General features: G+C 37.8%; 1 protein-coding gene across 6 annotated transcripts in view; it reads right to left on the bottom strand.

Annotated features, from left to right (window-relative positions):
- The window catches only part of LOC123803610 (nucleoporin SEH1), a 168,763-nt gene that overhangs the window by 54,301 nt on the left and 97,431 nt on the right, over window positions 1-17,031 (bottom strand). For all 6 annotated transcript variants that reach the window (XR_015722365.1, XM_087857493.1, XM_045815208.2 and 3 more), the window contains 4 exons: window positions 16,755-16,873; window positions 9,774-10,602; window positions 9,558-9,684; window positions 1,599-1,767 (listed from right to left, as the gene is read on the bottom strand). Coding sequence is in view for 5 of the 6 variants with exons in the window: in XM_087857493.1 (XP_087713619.1) it covers window positions 1,599-1,767; window positions 9,558-9,684; window positions 9,774-10,602; window positions 16,755-16,873 (1,244 nt within the window). In the remaining variant the exon portion in view is untranslated. The remainder of the gene's footprint in view (window positions 1-1,598; window positions 1,768-9,557; window positions 9,685-9,773; window positions 10,603-16,754; window positions 16,874-17,031) is intronic.

The following is a 17,031-nucleotide window of genomic DNA, read 5'->3' as shown; positions in this document are numbered from 1 at the left end:
CCTAGTCAATGTTCATATACTCATTTCATTATAAGGCATCACCTTAGGAATGATGTCTACAGCTCTGCAAGGTGGACCAGCTGGAATTTACATTTAAGTTAAGATGCACTTAACTGACTATTCTCCACACTTGGTTTGAAAATTTCTCTTAGTCCAAACAGAAATAGACATTAATAAACAAAGACCAGGTTATTTACCAGACATCATCAACCACTCAATAAAAATAAATAACAGCCAGTATGTATTCAGTGGTAACTTCTCGGTGCCAAGCCCTATTCTTACATCAGTGTCCCTCCTTATAGATGAAGAAATGGGCTTGGGGAAGTTACAGTCTATCTCAGAAAATAGCAGAGGAAAGCCCATCTAACTCTGCAACTCAGCCTGTAACCACTAGCTAAGAACAGAGAGACCCAACATTTACCAGCATCATCAAAAAGACCGCTTTCAATGATCTGTCCAAGGTGACATCATATACTTTAGTGGATATATTTAGTAAGGGCTTGGTGGAGGAGGACTGTATTGAACACAACAGGCAAATGCAGCTCATTAAAAAACTGAATACTCTCATATTCACAACACACACACATAGATAACAAAAGTCTAGCTTCTCTCACATAAATCTCTCGTATCTACCCGCTTCTCTCCCACCACCACTGCCACTACCTTAATGCAAGCCCATGCCATCTCTCGCCTGCCTTCAGCAGCCTTGTGTCAAATTCTCCCGGTTTTGATCTTGCCCCTCCTCAGTGCCTCCTCCACACTGCCAGTGCCACGAGCTTTTAAAACAACAACACAGGGGCGCCGGGGTGGCTCAGTGGATCAAGCATCTGCCTTTGGCTCAGGTCCTGATCCCAGGGTCCTAGGACAGAGCCCTGCACCAGGCTCTGTACTGAGTGGGGAGCCTGCTTCTCCCCTCCCTTTCTCCCACCCCCCCCACCCTGGCTCATGCGTTCACTCTCTCTCTCATATAAATAAATAAAATCTTAAGAAAATAAAAAAAAATAAAACATCAACACAGATCACGTCAAAGTCCTGCTTAAGAACCTTTGAACTCCCAGGTTCTACATCTAAGACTCTTCATGGTTTGGCCTCTCCTCTTTTCCCCATGTACAATTCACTACAGTCATTCCAGACTTCCAGGGGTCCTTCCAATGCAGTGTGCATTTTACAACTCCGTATCTTCCCTCATTTGTTTGTCTGCTTCCTCCCTGCCAAGCAGTCTTACAAAATATGGCTTCGGTATATTACTTATCCCTCCCAATAACCTTTGTTGAACCATCACTAAGTCCAGGCAGATGTGTAGTTAACTCCCTGTGAATCCCACAGCATCGGTGGATCACAGTGCGCTCCATTCCAGTGTGCCTGGCAAGGGTCCCCACCGGACTGGAAAATTGAAATAGTTGTACTTCTACTGCCTACTCAGCATGAGTAGCTATTTGATCAAAACACACACACGCATGCATGTGCACACATACACACACATTTTAAAGTTACAACAGCAACAGAAATTACAAGGCCTCAACTTCAGTCTGACTCCTACAACGGTATCACTTTAAAGCCATAAGCCTTACTAAAGAAATAATAGAAACGCTGCCCACCTTGCGGCCCTCAGGGCCAAGATCTGAGGCTGTAGTGAGACAGGAGGTCTCTTGTTCAGACACGTAAGTCAGCCTACTCACACTAGCTTGTGGACACACCAACTGAGATGACTCACTCTCACAGGGGGGCTTCTGATGAGCTGCTGAACCAGAAGACTCTAAAGCACACCTGAAAGGGAGAACATCTGTGATTAGTATTCCATTCCTTTAGCTAACATTCTCTGCACTGACAAAAAGCCATTTCTGCTTACCTACGAACTTGTTAATCTATACTCTCTGCTCTAGCTGTCATATATGGTAACTCAACCATGGATTTTTGCTCTTAATTATCTAAAACTGTAAAGCATATTCCCATTGAATGAAGTACCTGGTAAACTACTATAAAAGAAAAAGGCTGTGGCATTTTCATTAGTAAATTTCACATACAGTCGCATAACAATGTTAGCTATTCATCTGAAAAACATTTATCAAATACCTGATATAAAGCAATAAGCCAAGCATTCAGAAGTTCCTACCCTCAAAGAGCACAGATGAAAAAAAAAAAAAAAAAGAATCAGGTACACAAATGTAAAGAAATGGGCTCAGTCACACGCTGCTGGGTGGAATATGAAGTGGGACGACTTTTGACTGAGCAATTAAGCAATGCATATCAAAGCACTTTGACTCAGATATTCTACATGTAGGAATTAATCCTAAGGGAAAAAAAAATCAATGTTAACTATAAAGACTCTGTCAAAAGGATATGTCTTAAATGTATAAGGAAATTAGGCTACGGAAATTATGGCACAAACATACAATAAAACACTATTCAGCTATCTTAAATCATGCTGTTAAGTACTATCTCCTTTGACTCAGAAAGATGTTCATGACATTAAAAAAAGATTAGAAAGCAATAAATATAGTAAAATCCCATGTCTACCTAATCCACATGCCATGTTCTGTTAGCCAATACCCATCACGAGGCCAGCCCAGCCCGATGCAAGGAGAGAAAACGGGCAGCATCACCTGAGGAGAATGGCGAGGTCATACTAGACAGGAAGAACTACTGCAGACGTCAGCTCCTACACCTACCACTTGCACACTCTGCCATTTCGTCTCAGTTCAGCTTTTATTTGACTGAATTTTATCCCACCCTTTTTTTTTGCACAAAGTTCAGAATACTAAGTTGAGCAACAAACACGGAGAAAATCCCATCTTGAATTTTGGATTTTTAAAAAGCCCAAATCAAGACAGTGGTATTGACAAAAAACTAGCTGGTGAATTTCTAACCAATGGAGACAGAATATTAACCAAATTGCTTATTTTGGCTTCTGCATGACACACACCCACATGGGTTCCTATATGAGTGCACACACACACACACACACACAGATACCATGATACAACATGAAAAAAGCTCTGGGTTACTGGAGAGATGGGGTGATGTGCTGTATTAGTCTAGTTCCTTATTTTTTTAAATGATATTTATTTATTTATTTATTCGGGGAGGGGGAAGAGAGAGAGAGAGAGAGAGTAAGCAAGCAAGAGCAAGAGAGAGAGCACAAGCAGGGAGGAGGGGCAGAGGTTGCTGAGCAGGGAGCCCAACGCAGGGCCTGATCCCAGGACCCTGAGATCATGACCTGAGCCAATGGCAGACGCTTAACTGACTAAGCCACCCAGGCATCCCTAGCCCAGTTCCTTTGATTTAAAAGAACAAACGCATTTTGGGTGTATTACCTCAAATAATGGGAAGTGAACTGTAAGAACACTTGGAAATAGGAGTGCCTGGGCGGCTCAGTCTGTTAAGCGTCCAACTCTTGATTTCAGCTCAGGTCATGATCTCAGGTTTGTGAGATTGAGCCCCATGTTGGACTCTGTGTGGGTGTGGACTCTGTGTGGGTGTAGAGCCTGTTCAAGATTCTTTCCCTCTCGCTCTGCCCTTCCCCCACTGAAAAAAAAATGAACACATGCAAATAGAGAAATTTTAGTTGAGATGTCAAACTTCAAAGGAATCCCAAAACTGCCAAGGTGCCAGCCACACAGAGATACAAAGGCAGTCCTGGAACTAGAAGGTCTAAATCAGCTCTCTGGACCTGCTGGAAACCAGCTGGACGACTAGCTAACAGGAATGCTAATGAGCAGCAAAACTAGTCAGATAAAGTACACTGACCACAACAATGTTACCACTGAAGAGACGAAAATTTTGGCCAACAGTATACCATAAATATTAAAAAACAAACAAACAAACTTAGGGGCACCTGGGTGGCTCAGTTAAGCATCTGCCTTCGGCTCAGGTCATGATCTCAGGGTCCTGGGATTGAGCCCCACATGGAGCTCCCTGCTCAGCAGGGAGTCTGCTTCTCCCTCTCCATCTGCCCCATCCCCGACTCATGCACTCATGCTCTGTCTCTCTCAAATAAGTAGTCTTAAAAAAAAAAAAAACCAAACTTAAATGTAGTATAAGTTGGTAGAAACCAGAGAAAAAGAATAAAAATATCACACTCAAAAAAAAAAAATCACACTCATTTTACCATAATAAAAAAGAACAAGGAGAATTTCAATAAAAATAAATGGACACAAAATCAAAGTCGATGTTGGCAGCTAAAAAGGCTAGTTGATGCTACAGAAAAGCAGTGGTGCAGGATAAACACCTGAGCCACTACCCCACAACACAGAGTAAATGTATAAAGAAATGAAAATTAGGGAAAGGAAAACAGTCATAAATGACCAGAGAACGGAGTGTCTACTAATGGGAAACCAGGGTTCTCAGAAGGAAGAGAGAATAGATGGAACACAGTCAACTATCAAAGGTAATAGAAAACAAAACTTCCTCGGTTGAAGAAATAACTGTGTATACAGAGTTTAGCATAACCCAGGAAAACCAACTAAGAAACTGACACAGGCATTTGAAGTTGATGAGGGAAAAAGAGAAAGCTGTAGCAGGAACCTAAAACAGAGCTGGAAATGAGGCTTAGATGAAAATGCATGTTGTGCAACAGAACAGATACACAGCATGGCCAGTCACACAATGGAGAGCTACACAGCAACGAGCACGGGAAGCTACTGGTACAGGCAACCACAGGATGAATCTCAAAAACACGGTAAAGCGTTGGAAGCTAGACACAGATAAATGTATGATTCCATTCATATGAAATGTAATAACAGATTAAACTATGATGATACAAATCAGAAAGTGGGTAGCAGGGTGGAGGTGGGGAAGGAGGAGGAGAATTGACTTGAAAAAGACAAAGGATTGTTAATGGAGGGATGTATATGTTCTATATATTTTAGGTGGTGGTGTTTAAATAGATGTATGTAAGTGTCAGAAACACAGTGAATGAAATCCCTAAGATCTGTGTATTTTACTGTATGTCAATTATACATCAGTAAAAATAAAATACAACAATGCATACTGTGAAATACTAAAATTGGTTTAGGAATGGGCTAAAAATCTGACAGTAGGCATGCTAGTAGGCTAAGCCACACCCCCAAAAGACTCATGGATTAATCTATCTACATGCCAGAGACTGATGGAGAGATCGCAATTAGTATTTGCTTTGGTGGCTATGATAGCAAAACACGTATGCTGAGCAACTCGGCAACACTCCATCGCTCTCATTTCATCTTCCCCTGAGATTTTAATTCAGAGCACACTTAACCTCTTCTAAATTGGCCTTTTCTCATTAAGTCCTGTTGTTTTGCCCCACGCCTAAGAAGCGGGGTTGCAGGTGCCTGGGTAGCTTACCAATTCCATGGTCACTTTAGAAAGGTTAAATATGACACCCTCATTCAAAATATCTGAACATATACCAAGTTCATGAGAAACTTTAGTAACCCCCGAAGGTATATTTCCTACATGTAATAGATAAGTATATTTTCTTAGAAGCACCAAAAAAACAAACAAAACAAAACAAAAAACCAATCAGGTAGGTCCAAGAGTAAGACCAGCCAGCCAGCATTCTGTCTCCGACCAAGGGCAGTGTGACAGAAAAAATAATTATGTAAGGCTTTATATAGGAGCACTTCTAGTTTTTATTAAATGCATTCATATACAGTTAAAAATATCAAAACCACAGAAAACAAGATGAAACTGGAAAGTACGCAGGGAGAAAGAGACATTGCAGAAAACACCGTAAGGAATGAGGAGATCAAAAATGTGAAATGCAAACAAGATGAAACGGAAATTAAGAAAGAGACAGATCATTGTGGTGATGGTGAAGTTCTGTATCTCTGATTGTGGTGGTGGTATCTCTGATTGTGGTAGTGGTTACATGAATTCTCACCTGTGATAAAATGACACTGAATTCTACCCACACATTCACTGTTCCCATGACAAGTGTCTGGTGATGACAACACGCTATAATTATGAGAGATGTAACCACTAGGGGAAACTAGGTGAATGGGATATGGGAATCTCTCTATAATATGTTTGTAACCTCCTGTGACCTATAATTTTTTCAAAATAATAAGTTCTTAAAGGATTCAAGGAAAATAAATGCAGATGTCAAGCAAAATAAATCTCACACATACATCACTAGAGTTCTGGGGGCAGTAAAGGGCTGGAGCAAATTTTCCTTAAATAAATAAATCCTCGAATTCACATATTGAAGGGTATACTGAATGATGCGACAAAATAACCATGAAGAGTCAACACAGAGATATAACCTAACAAAATTAAACTAGACTTGAAAGAGAGCATCTTTGACATAAGTTTACAAAAAGATCAAGTCAATTCTGAGGCAGAAAGACCTGGGGTGCCTCAGATTTCCCTCCTACATTCCATAGAGACAGTAAAGCAATCCCGACAAAAGACTTAAGGGAGGAAAGCATAAGCCGAAGACTTTAAACAAAGCCACACTATGTTTTCATTACAAAAGCCACAGGTTAACTGTGGAACAAGAAAGAGCCTAGCGTACTGTGTCTTCCATCCTCTGAGCAAACTACCACAGGACATACTTCAGTCAGTCAAGAGAGAGGAAACACCTGATGGCTAGAAAAGAATATATTTAACTACAAAATAAAAACAAGTGTAGGATATGGTGAATCAAAATGCAAATGAAATGCCAATGTAGAAATTACGTAACTAAAAAAGAAAAAAGTAGAAAGGGAAAGAACATGAGAATAAGTTCCCTAATTGTCTCATTGGTGATAGACGCTATTATGGGTTGAGCTGTGTTTCCAAAAAAACATATGTTAAAGTTTTAACCCCCAATACTTCAGAATGTGACCTTATTTGGAAATGGCTCACTGCAGATGTAATTAGTTAAACTCATAGTGGAATACGCTGGACCCTTAATCCAATGTGAATGCAGAGGCAGAGATTAACGAATCTACAAAGCAAAGGATCCCTACGACTACCAGTAGTTGAAAGAGGTAAGGAAGGATCCTCCCCTAAAAGCTTCAGTTTAGAGATTTTTTTTATTTGTAAGTAATCTCTACAGACCCAGCAAGGGGCTGGAACTCACAACCCTGAGATTAAGAGTTACATGCTCCGCCAACTGAGCCAGCCAGGCGCCCCCTCCCCTAAAAAGCTTCAGAGAGAACATGGCCCTGAACTTCTAGCCTGCAGAGTATGAGGCAGTACATTTCTGTTGTGTTAAGCCACCCAGTCTGTGACACTTGTTATGGCAGCCACGGGAAACTAATACAGTTGGGACTCAAAGAACATCATTTAAAAGCTGGCAAAACAAGTGTCAGGAGCAGAAGCATATTTAATGGTACAAAGATGACTATACAGACAAATATGAGAGGGGAGACAAAGGAGAAAAATCAGTAGATGACACCAATCATGACGAGACAAGGCCAGATGACCTTCAAATTTGGTTGGGCTGGATGACTCCTAATGTTTTATAAACATGAGCCATTAAATAAGAGGTGGCTGTGTATATGAAAAAGTGCTTTAAGACGAGGTAACTAAGAGTCACTGAAACAGGAAAGAATTTAAGCCCTCTACTAATAGTTAACTCTAGCTTACCCATACCATTTCAGATGAATATGCAAAATTCCAATGGCAGCCAGGGAAATACTTAATAGATAACTTTGAAATCAGATATAACTTCAACCTGTTTCAAAATATTGAACACTTTTTATAATTTCACTGTTTAGGTAAGTTTTTCTGTTTATTAAAATCTTTCAATAGAGAAATATACAAAAGAAGATCTTTTATAAAGCCACAAAAGGGGCACCTAGGCAGCTCAGTCAGTTAGATGTCCAACTCTTGATTTTGGCTCAGGTCATGATCTCAGGGTTGTGAGACTGAGCCCCAAACCAGGCTCCACACTGGAGGTGGAGCCTGCTTAAGATTCTCTCTCCACTCCCTGCTTTCTAAAAAAAAAAAAAAAAAAAAAAAAAGCCATAAAAGACAAAATTCGTAAATTTAATAATAAACTTTTTGTATGGCAAAAAATATATAAGAAAAGTAAAAAGAAAAAAGAAATGCTTCTATAGACTAGGAACTATACTCATATTACAAAGGGCTATTCATTCTCCCTAATGCATCCAGGGCTCCTAGAAATGAAGACAAAAAAGACTAAAAATCCATGAGAAAAATGTACAACAAACATGAATAATATTTCATAGCAAAGGACATACAAATATAGAGGAAAAGATGCTCACTATCACTCCTAAAAATATGAATTAAAGTTATACTGAGATATGATTTCTTTCATCTATCAAAATGTCAACCATCAAAAGTTTTATAAACATTCTGTTGATGAGGCTGTGGGAAAACAGGCTCTCTCTTGTACTGTTGGTGGGAAAATTAAGTCAGTACACCCTCCATGGCATGGTTGTACCAATTTAAATATGTACATGAATGTAAATACTCTGATCCCAAAATCTCATTTCTGGGAACTTATCCTAGAGATCTATTTCACATGACCAAAGTGACTATGATACAAACAAAGCTGTAATAAGTAACCTTATATAGCAAAATATAAGTGTGTAAAGGACCCTATACTGAGTATAAAAAGGGATGACAGTAAGAATATATATTCATATTTGGTTATGCATGCATAAAGAAACTCTAGAATACCTAAGAAACTAGTAACAGCAGTTCCCTGGTGAGGGGATTGGGGAACTAGGCAGACAAGGAACACGGTAATGCAGGGAAAACACACAGGCACACGAGTGCATATATACATACATACATATGTATACATTTCATATATACACATATATACATTTATAAATACACATATAAACATTTTATAAAGCAATAAATTTACACTGTTCAAAAATTATACACACACATATATCTATATATGTAATTTTTGAATAATGCAAATTATGGCATTTTTGAAAAATTACATTTTAAAAAGTTCTTGTAACTTGAGTTAAAACCTATAAACCCGTGAAAAAGCATTTACCAATCTCATTAGCATTTAAAAGTCAAATTAATACAAGATAAAAAAATAATATCCAAACCTTTAAGCTATTGACAATATTGATAAGAAAACAGTGAGAAGGATACTCTCATTATACACTGACGGTAAGAACGCAAGTCTTTAAGACCTATTTAGAAAATAATTCACTAATAATTTCCCAAGCTGGCAATTTCACTTCTACTTATCTATCCTTAGGAAATCAGTCAAAACACAGAAAAAAGTTTAAGGGCAAAGTTGTTCATCTCAGTATCATCAAAATGGCAAAACAAACAAAAAATAAAATAAAATGACAAAATCTAGTATCTACCACTATCCACGAGAGACATCAAATAATCCATGGCTGATTCACTGTACAGACTAATTTTCTCTTAAATACAAAGAATCATTATAATAAGTGAAAACAGCAAAGTATAAAAACTTGCATAGAAAAATGGCTTGAAACAAATTCACAAAATATTTACAATGGTTACCTTTGAGAAACGAACCTATAAATGATTATTTTTCTTCTTCACACTTTTTTCAATTTTCTTACACTAAACACATATTTTTATTATTAAAGAAAAAGGGAAAAAAAAAAAAAAAGGTAAGCACCTACCCTGATAAACTTGTTCCAGAAATTTCACTAGGAGAAGAATGACTCAGTGGAGAAGAGGAAGGTCTGAAGCTATCCTGGTCATCCTCTGAGCCATGTCCACCAGGCTCAGGAGAGTGATTTTTCAAATCTATCAGAAAGGTGTTATTTTTCAATGAGAACAACAACAACAAAAATCACTTGCAATTTTGTGAATGTGACCAATTATTCAACACTTACCAACATTTTTAGGTGTAATTATGGAATGCTTTCCAAAAGTCACATGCTTTTCACTGTCGCTTGCTTCACTAACACACCCATTTTGCCTCTGATTTTCTCTATTATTTGGTATTTCTTCACACTCTCCTGACAGCCAAACGGATGCTATCCTGGGGTTCCTTACTAATGAGTAACTATTAGATGTTGGAGTGGATACTGAGGTGGCTGTTTCACAGTTACCAACACCTGGTAATTTGTCGTCCACAGGATATGTCTTCACATCAACTATTGTACTTTCCTTCTCTTTTCTATTTGTAAGAATTGAATTTGGACAGTTTGTTCTAAATGATTCTTGATTCTTGCTCTCTCCAGTTTCACCATAAAAAGTAAATGCTATATTTTCTTCTGGTTCCCTTACACTTATATTAGCAGCACCTAAGTCCACTGGATGGATGTCTTGTGTAGTCCGTTCTTTTGGCAAAGATAAATCCCAAATATCAGATGTACCAGCTCTTGAAAAGTTTTCCAGTCCACCTTCATATCTACTGACTTCTGTTTTTTTAAGGTACTTCTCCATATCAAACATGCTGGATCCATTACTTTTTTCTGTATCATTAGGCAAGAAATGAGGCACAGTGGGACAGTCCTTTTGTTTATTATCTTCCTGAAAAATCTCCCCTCTGGTTTTATTTGAAAGTGCCTTGATCATGGCAGCAAGTTGGGAAGGATCTGTACTTACTGATGCATCTGCAATGGCTGAAGCAATGGTGCTTATCCTAAGTACAGAATCATCACCAGTAGGTAGCTTGCTCTTGTATCTTTGGGGTTTGCTACTCATGAAGAAACTGTCCTAGAAAGGAGAAAATTCACATCAGATAAATTTATCTCAGTTTCATGGACATGTACACATTAGTTGAATCTTTAGATGTTACATAAAATTTAACAGCAGCTAGAAATTAACAGTATATCAATTAAATACCCTAATTAAAAAAAAGACAGCTGTTATCAACTTTAATTAGAGAGTACCGCATTACTCACAAAACTGGATTATCAATTATTTTTAAAAAATCTTCAGGAGTTAAAGAGATGCAAAAGAGGTGTTAAAACTGAACCAGACAATAATTTAAAACAAAAAATTAAGATACTGGGGTTGAGAAACCATTGAGCCATTGTGATTCCAACTATAATTCTTGGTAATTTCGTTCAATTGTTGGAAATGAGGAACACTAGCAGTCTCAGATCACTTTGATCCAGGTACTGAGACAGCTGATTAGAGCTGGCCCTCAGTTGTTATGAGGGCCAGCCAATTTTGGTTTGCCTTTTCTCCTAGGGTGTGTAACCCTTTGTGGTCTCATCCTAAAGCATGGTTGTTTACCATGGCTACTCCCTACCTCTCATCATTGGTGGGCACTGAACTCTGTTTTTATACCCTCACTCCCATAAGAACACCTTTGCTGAGTTTCTTCTTAAATTCTTATCCACAGCATCTTCTTGAAGCAACAGATCCCCACAGGGAAAAGCATCCTCAGTACTGGGTTTCTTTCTTCTCTTGGATTTTGAAAGCCCAATAGTTTTTAGTCCTTTATTAGCTCTCCAGTACCTTCTAAGAGATGTTTCTGGATATGTTATCCAGTTCTAATTGTTGTCAGCCAGAGTTGGTTTACGTTGCTTAGTCTGCTATTACTGGAGACAGAAGTCCTAACTTGCATTTTTAAACATTAAATAGGTTTATGTTTCTTTGCTGTTGGTTCCATTTTAGTTGTTTACCCATGGTTCCTATTTATGTCTAGCTAGTGTTCCTCATTCATGTCAGAAGCAAACATAAATCCTGTCTGGAAGATTATATCTCCCATGGCCTCAAATTATTTCAGTGACTTTGCCTGTAAAAGGTTAAAAGCAAAAAGAAAAAGATATAACATGCAAATACTCAATAAACACTAAAGAAAGAAAGAAAGCTGGTGTTACCTATGTTAATATCAGACTAGACTTAAGGCATAAAGCATAACTGCAGACAAAGGCACAATGACAGAAGATTTGATTCATCAGACAGAACAATTCTAATTTGTATGTACCTAAAAACACAGCTTCAAGCTTTTTAAAGCAAATACTGCCAGACTCACAGTGAATAACAGACAAATCCATAATCATAGTGTGAGATTTTAATATCTAGGTAACTGAAAGAACAAGTACAATAATTTTAAGGCTACAGTTTCATCACTATTATTTAATAAATTTTTCCTAAATAAAATATACAGAAGAGAGCAACCAAAGATCACACCACAGACATCCCTGTCATGTGCACAGAAAATATTTTCAAAAATGGAACAAATGCTGAGCCATATATCACGTTTTAACAAATTTCAAAGGACTAAAACCAACCTTTCTCTGATTGCGGTACAATAGGCCTAGAATCAATATTTAAAAATTTGCAAAATCCCTCAATGTTTGGAAACTGGGCAATACATTTGCAAAACACAATGGACCAGAGAAATTAGAAAATACATTAAATGGAATAATAAAGACAGTATGACATATCAAAACATATGTGATTTAAAAAATAGTACGGGATGCAACAAAATCCCTGTTTTCAGGGAAATTTATACCATTAGATGTTTATGTTAAGAAAAGCAGAAAGGCAGAAAAATTAAGCCAAACATTTATCTCCAGAAGTTAGAGAAACAACAAATTAAATCCCCGGAAAATATAAGGAAGGAAATAAAGACCAAAAAATATGAATAGAAAACAGAGAATAAATAAAATTAATGAATAAAATTGAGAAATATCTGGTAAGAATGACTAAGAAAAAAGACAGGGAAAAGAGCCAATATATAACAAAGAAGACATTCCCTAAGAACCTAAAATATTAATCACAAGAGGATATTACGGTAAAATATGTCAATTTATATGGAGTGATATATTTCCAAGTTTAGATGAAAGGTTATAATTCCTAGGAAACTACAATTTACTAAAACTGACACAAGTTTTAAAGATCAGAATAGTCCTGTAACTATTAAAGAAACTGAGGGGCACCTGGGTGGCTCAGTTAGTTAAGTGTCTGACTTCAGCTTAGGTCGTTATCTTAGGGTCCTGGGACGGAGCCGGCATCAGGCTCCTGGCTCAGTGGGGAGTCTGCTTGTTCCTCTCCCTTCCCCTTTGCCCTTCACCCCACTCATGCAACTTGCACAAGTTCTCTTTCAATTAAATAAATAAAATCTCTAAAAAAAATTGAATCAGCAATTAAAAAGTATTCAAATTTCAGACTCTGAGGATTTCACCAATGTACTCTACCAAAATCTAACAGCACCAATCTAAAAAAAATAAATAAAAATAACAGCACCATTCTTAAACTCTTTCAGAAAAATAGAAAAAAATGAGACAACCAAAACCTTGATATCGAAACCAAAAAGGCATTCTGTTCACTCACACAGACACAACATTCTAAACAGACCATATGCAAACCAAATCCAATGATCTATAAAAAGGATAGGTGTATTCCAAGTATAGAAGAACAGTAGAATATTCAAAAACTATTTCTTGTGATTCACGTTACCAGAAAAAAAGAAAGCTGATGCTTACCTTGACAGATGCAAAAAAGCATTTGATAAGATTCAACCTCCTTACAAGTTAAAAACAAAACAAACTAGCAGACAAATATCAGAAGTGAATTTTAAAAATCAATGATAAATAGGGGCGCCTGTGTGGCACAGCGGTAAAGCGTCTGCCTTCGGCTCAGGGCGTCATCCCGGTGTTATGGGATCCAGCCCCACATCAGGCTCTTCCGCTAGGAGCCTGCTTCTTCCTCTCCCGCTCCCCCTGCTTGTGTTCCCTCTCTCGCTGGCTGTCTCTATCTCTGCCGAATAAAAAAATAAAATCTTTAAAAAAAATAAAAATAAAAATAAAAAATAAAATAAAAATCAATGATAAATAAAAACCTACAGCACACATCTAATTTACTTTTCTCTTCCAAATTTTAAAATTCTAGTTAGTTAACATACAGTGTAATACTGGTTTCAGGAGTACAATGCAGTGATTCAACACTTACATTTAACACCCAATGCTCAGCGTAACAAGAGCCCTTCTTAATGCCCATCACACATTTAGCCCACCCCCACCCACTTCCCTCCATCAACCCTCAGTTTGTTCTCTATAGTTGAGCCTCTTATGTTTTGCCTCTCTTTTTTTTCCCCATGTTCATCTGTTTTGTTTCTTAAATTCTACATGAGTAAAATCACATGGTATTTATCTTTCTCTGATTTTGCTTAGCATAATACACTCTAGCTCCATTCACAACATTGTTGCAAATGGTAAGATTTAATTCTTTCTGACGGCCAAGTGATATTCTATTTTATATATATGCCACGTCTTCTTCATCCATTCATCAGTCAATGGACCCTTGGGCTCTTTCCATAGTTTGGCTATTGTTGATAATGTTGCTATAAACACTGGGGTGCATGTACCCCTTCGCCCCTCAATTTTTGTATCCTTTGGGTAAATACATAATAGTGCAATTGCTGGGTCGTAGGGTAGTTCTATTTTTAACTTTTTGAGGAACCTCTACACTGTTTTCCAGAGTGGCTGCACAAGTTTGCATTCCCACCAACAGTGTAGGGGGGTTCCCCTTTCTCCGCATCCTTGCCAGCATCTGTTGTCTCCTGTGTTGTTAATTTTAGCCATTCTGACAGGTGTGAGGTGGTATCTCATCTGGGTTTTGATTTGTATTTCCCTGATGATGAGTGATGTGGAGCATCTTTTCATGTCTGTTAGCCATCTGGACGCCTTCTTTGGGAAAAAGTCTATTCGTGTCTTCTGCCCATTTCTTAACTGGAATATTTGGTTTTTGGGAGTTGAGTTTGATAAGTTCTTTATAGATTTTGGATACTAGCCCTTTATCAGATATGTTGTTTGCAAATATCTTCTCCCGTTTTGTAGGCTACCTTTTAGTTTTATTGATTGTTTCCCTCGTTGTGCAGAAGCTTCCTATCTCGAAGAAGTCCCAGTAGTTCATTTTTGCTTTTGTTTCCCTTGTGTCCCTTCCCTAATGTGTCTAGTGAGAAGCTGCTGCGACTGAGGCCGGAGATGTTGCTGCCTATGTTCTCCTCTAGGATTTTGATGGTTTCCTGTCTCACATTCAGGTCTTTCATCCACCTTGGATTTACTTTTGTATATGGTGTGAGAAAGTGGTCCAGTTTCATTCTTCTGCATGTTGCTGTCCAGTTTTCCCAACACTATTTGTTGAAGAGACTGTCTTTTTTCCATTGGATATTCTTTCCTCCTTTGTCAAAGATTAGTTGACCACATAGTAGCACACATACAACTTAAAAATAAAATACTGAAGAGCTTTCCCGCCCTGTCAGAGAACCCCAACATCATTACTTCTCTTCAACACTGCTCTGAGGTATAATCAGGTAGGCCAGTCAAAGAAACTGAAGGTATCAAAATCAGAAAGGAACAAAACTATTGTTATTCTCAGAAGATAAAACTGCATATATAGAAAAATTCGAAGAATCTATCATTATTAATGTTAATGGTAAATTTAGCATGGTTGCTACATATAAGCTGAGTATTTTAAAAAACATGTATTTCTGGGGCGCCTGGGTGGCACAGCGGTTAAGCGTCTGCCTTTGGCTCAGGGCGTGATCCCGGCGATCTGGGATCGAGCCCCACATCAGGCTCTTCTGCTATGAGCCTGCTTCTTCCTCTCCCACTCCCCCTTCTTGTGTTCCCTCTCTTGCTGGCTGTCTCTATCTCTGTCGAATAAATAAATAAAATCTTAAAAAAAAATAAATAAATAAATAAAAAACATGTATTTCTTTTTAGCCAAAAAAAGGAAGAGTGCAGCTAAGAAAGGTAGTATTAAAACATTGTTTCAACAAGTTAGAAAGAAATCTACAAAAGCTGTAAAATAATCTCTGCGCACACACAAAAAAATCACAAATACAGAGAAAACTTAAAACCTAAGTGGAAGGATACATAAATTTCATGAATTATAACATTCAGTATTATAGAGGTGTCAACTTGACTGTTCTACACATTGAATGGAACACGAGTTAAAAGCCCAACAGTGCTACTGGTTAGTTTGCTGAAGGTGGCAATCTGATTTTAAAATATATATGGAAATGCAAAGGGCCAAGAATAGTCAAGATACTTTTCAAGAAAAATAAAGTAACAAGACTTAGAAAGCCACAGCGTCAAACTGACATAAGATAGACCCCAAATGTCCAATGGACATGTCTAATGGGCATAGCAAATGCAGGGTGTTCACATAACAGAATACTAGATATAGTCATGAAAATAAGCTTCTTTTATACTTAACATAGCTGCATCTAGCAAACACGAGTGAAAAAAATCAAAGAAAAAGAATACATGGTACATGATTTCTTGTAAATAAAGTTCAAAAACAGGCAAAATTAATAGCGGATAGGAGGAGTAGTGCTCAGAAAGGACCAAAAAAAAAAAAAAAAAGGTTTCTTAGCTACCAGTGATGTTCTCTTTCTTTACCTGGGGGTGTACACGGGTAAGCTGTGGTAACTCACTGTAGGTTTCTTTTTTTTTTTTTTTTTTTTTTTTAAAGATTTATTTATTTATTTGACAGAGACAGCCAGCGAGAGAGGGAACACAGCAGGGGGAGTGGGAGAGGAAGAAGCAGGCTCCCAGCGGAGGAGCCCGATGTGGGACTCGATCCCGGAACACCAGGATCATGCCCTGAGCCAAAGGCAGACGCTTTAACGACTGCGCTACCCAGGCGCCCCTGTAGGTTTCTTTTATAAACAAATTTATGTATGCTTATTATGTTTAGTATGTACATATGTACTTAGCATGTATATTTATTACACAGATTAAAATGTTTCTGAAAATTCAAAGGACATTTATAATAAAACTGAACCCAAAGAAGCCCAACCAATGTTATACTGCATATATTTGTCACATGTGACCTTATGTTGATCTTATACGAGAACTATGACAATGCAGTTTTCGTTTTTCTCTATGGAAAGCTCAAGATACCTCTGTTTTGCTGTTATTGGCAGTTAATGTCACATCACTTTCATCCACTTGTGAAATACTCTCCAGTTCTTCAGCCTTAAGTGTAACTGATTCTTCACTTAGCTGTGCTTTTAAGTCTCCTGTAGAAAATATACAATAATTCAACTTACATCTATACATTATCTCACAGAAACAATCTGTGGGATAAGGACCACTCAACATGATTAATTGTCAAGGAAGAGTCTTTGTATCTCAATTATCAGTCATCTTCACAAAAGCTATTTAAACGTTCGGTCGC

The sequence above is a fragment of the Ursus americanus genome, chromosome 30 (assembly GCF_024610735.1).
Source record: "Ursus americanus isolate L20-20 chromosome 30, mUrsAme1.1.p, whole genome shotgun sequence".
Taxonomy (NCBI): Eukaryota; Metazoa; Chordata; class Mammalia; order Carnivora; family Ursidae; genus Ursus; species Ursus americanus.
This window is presented reverse-complemented; position numbering and strand designations above follow the sequence as displayed.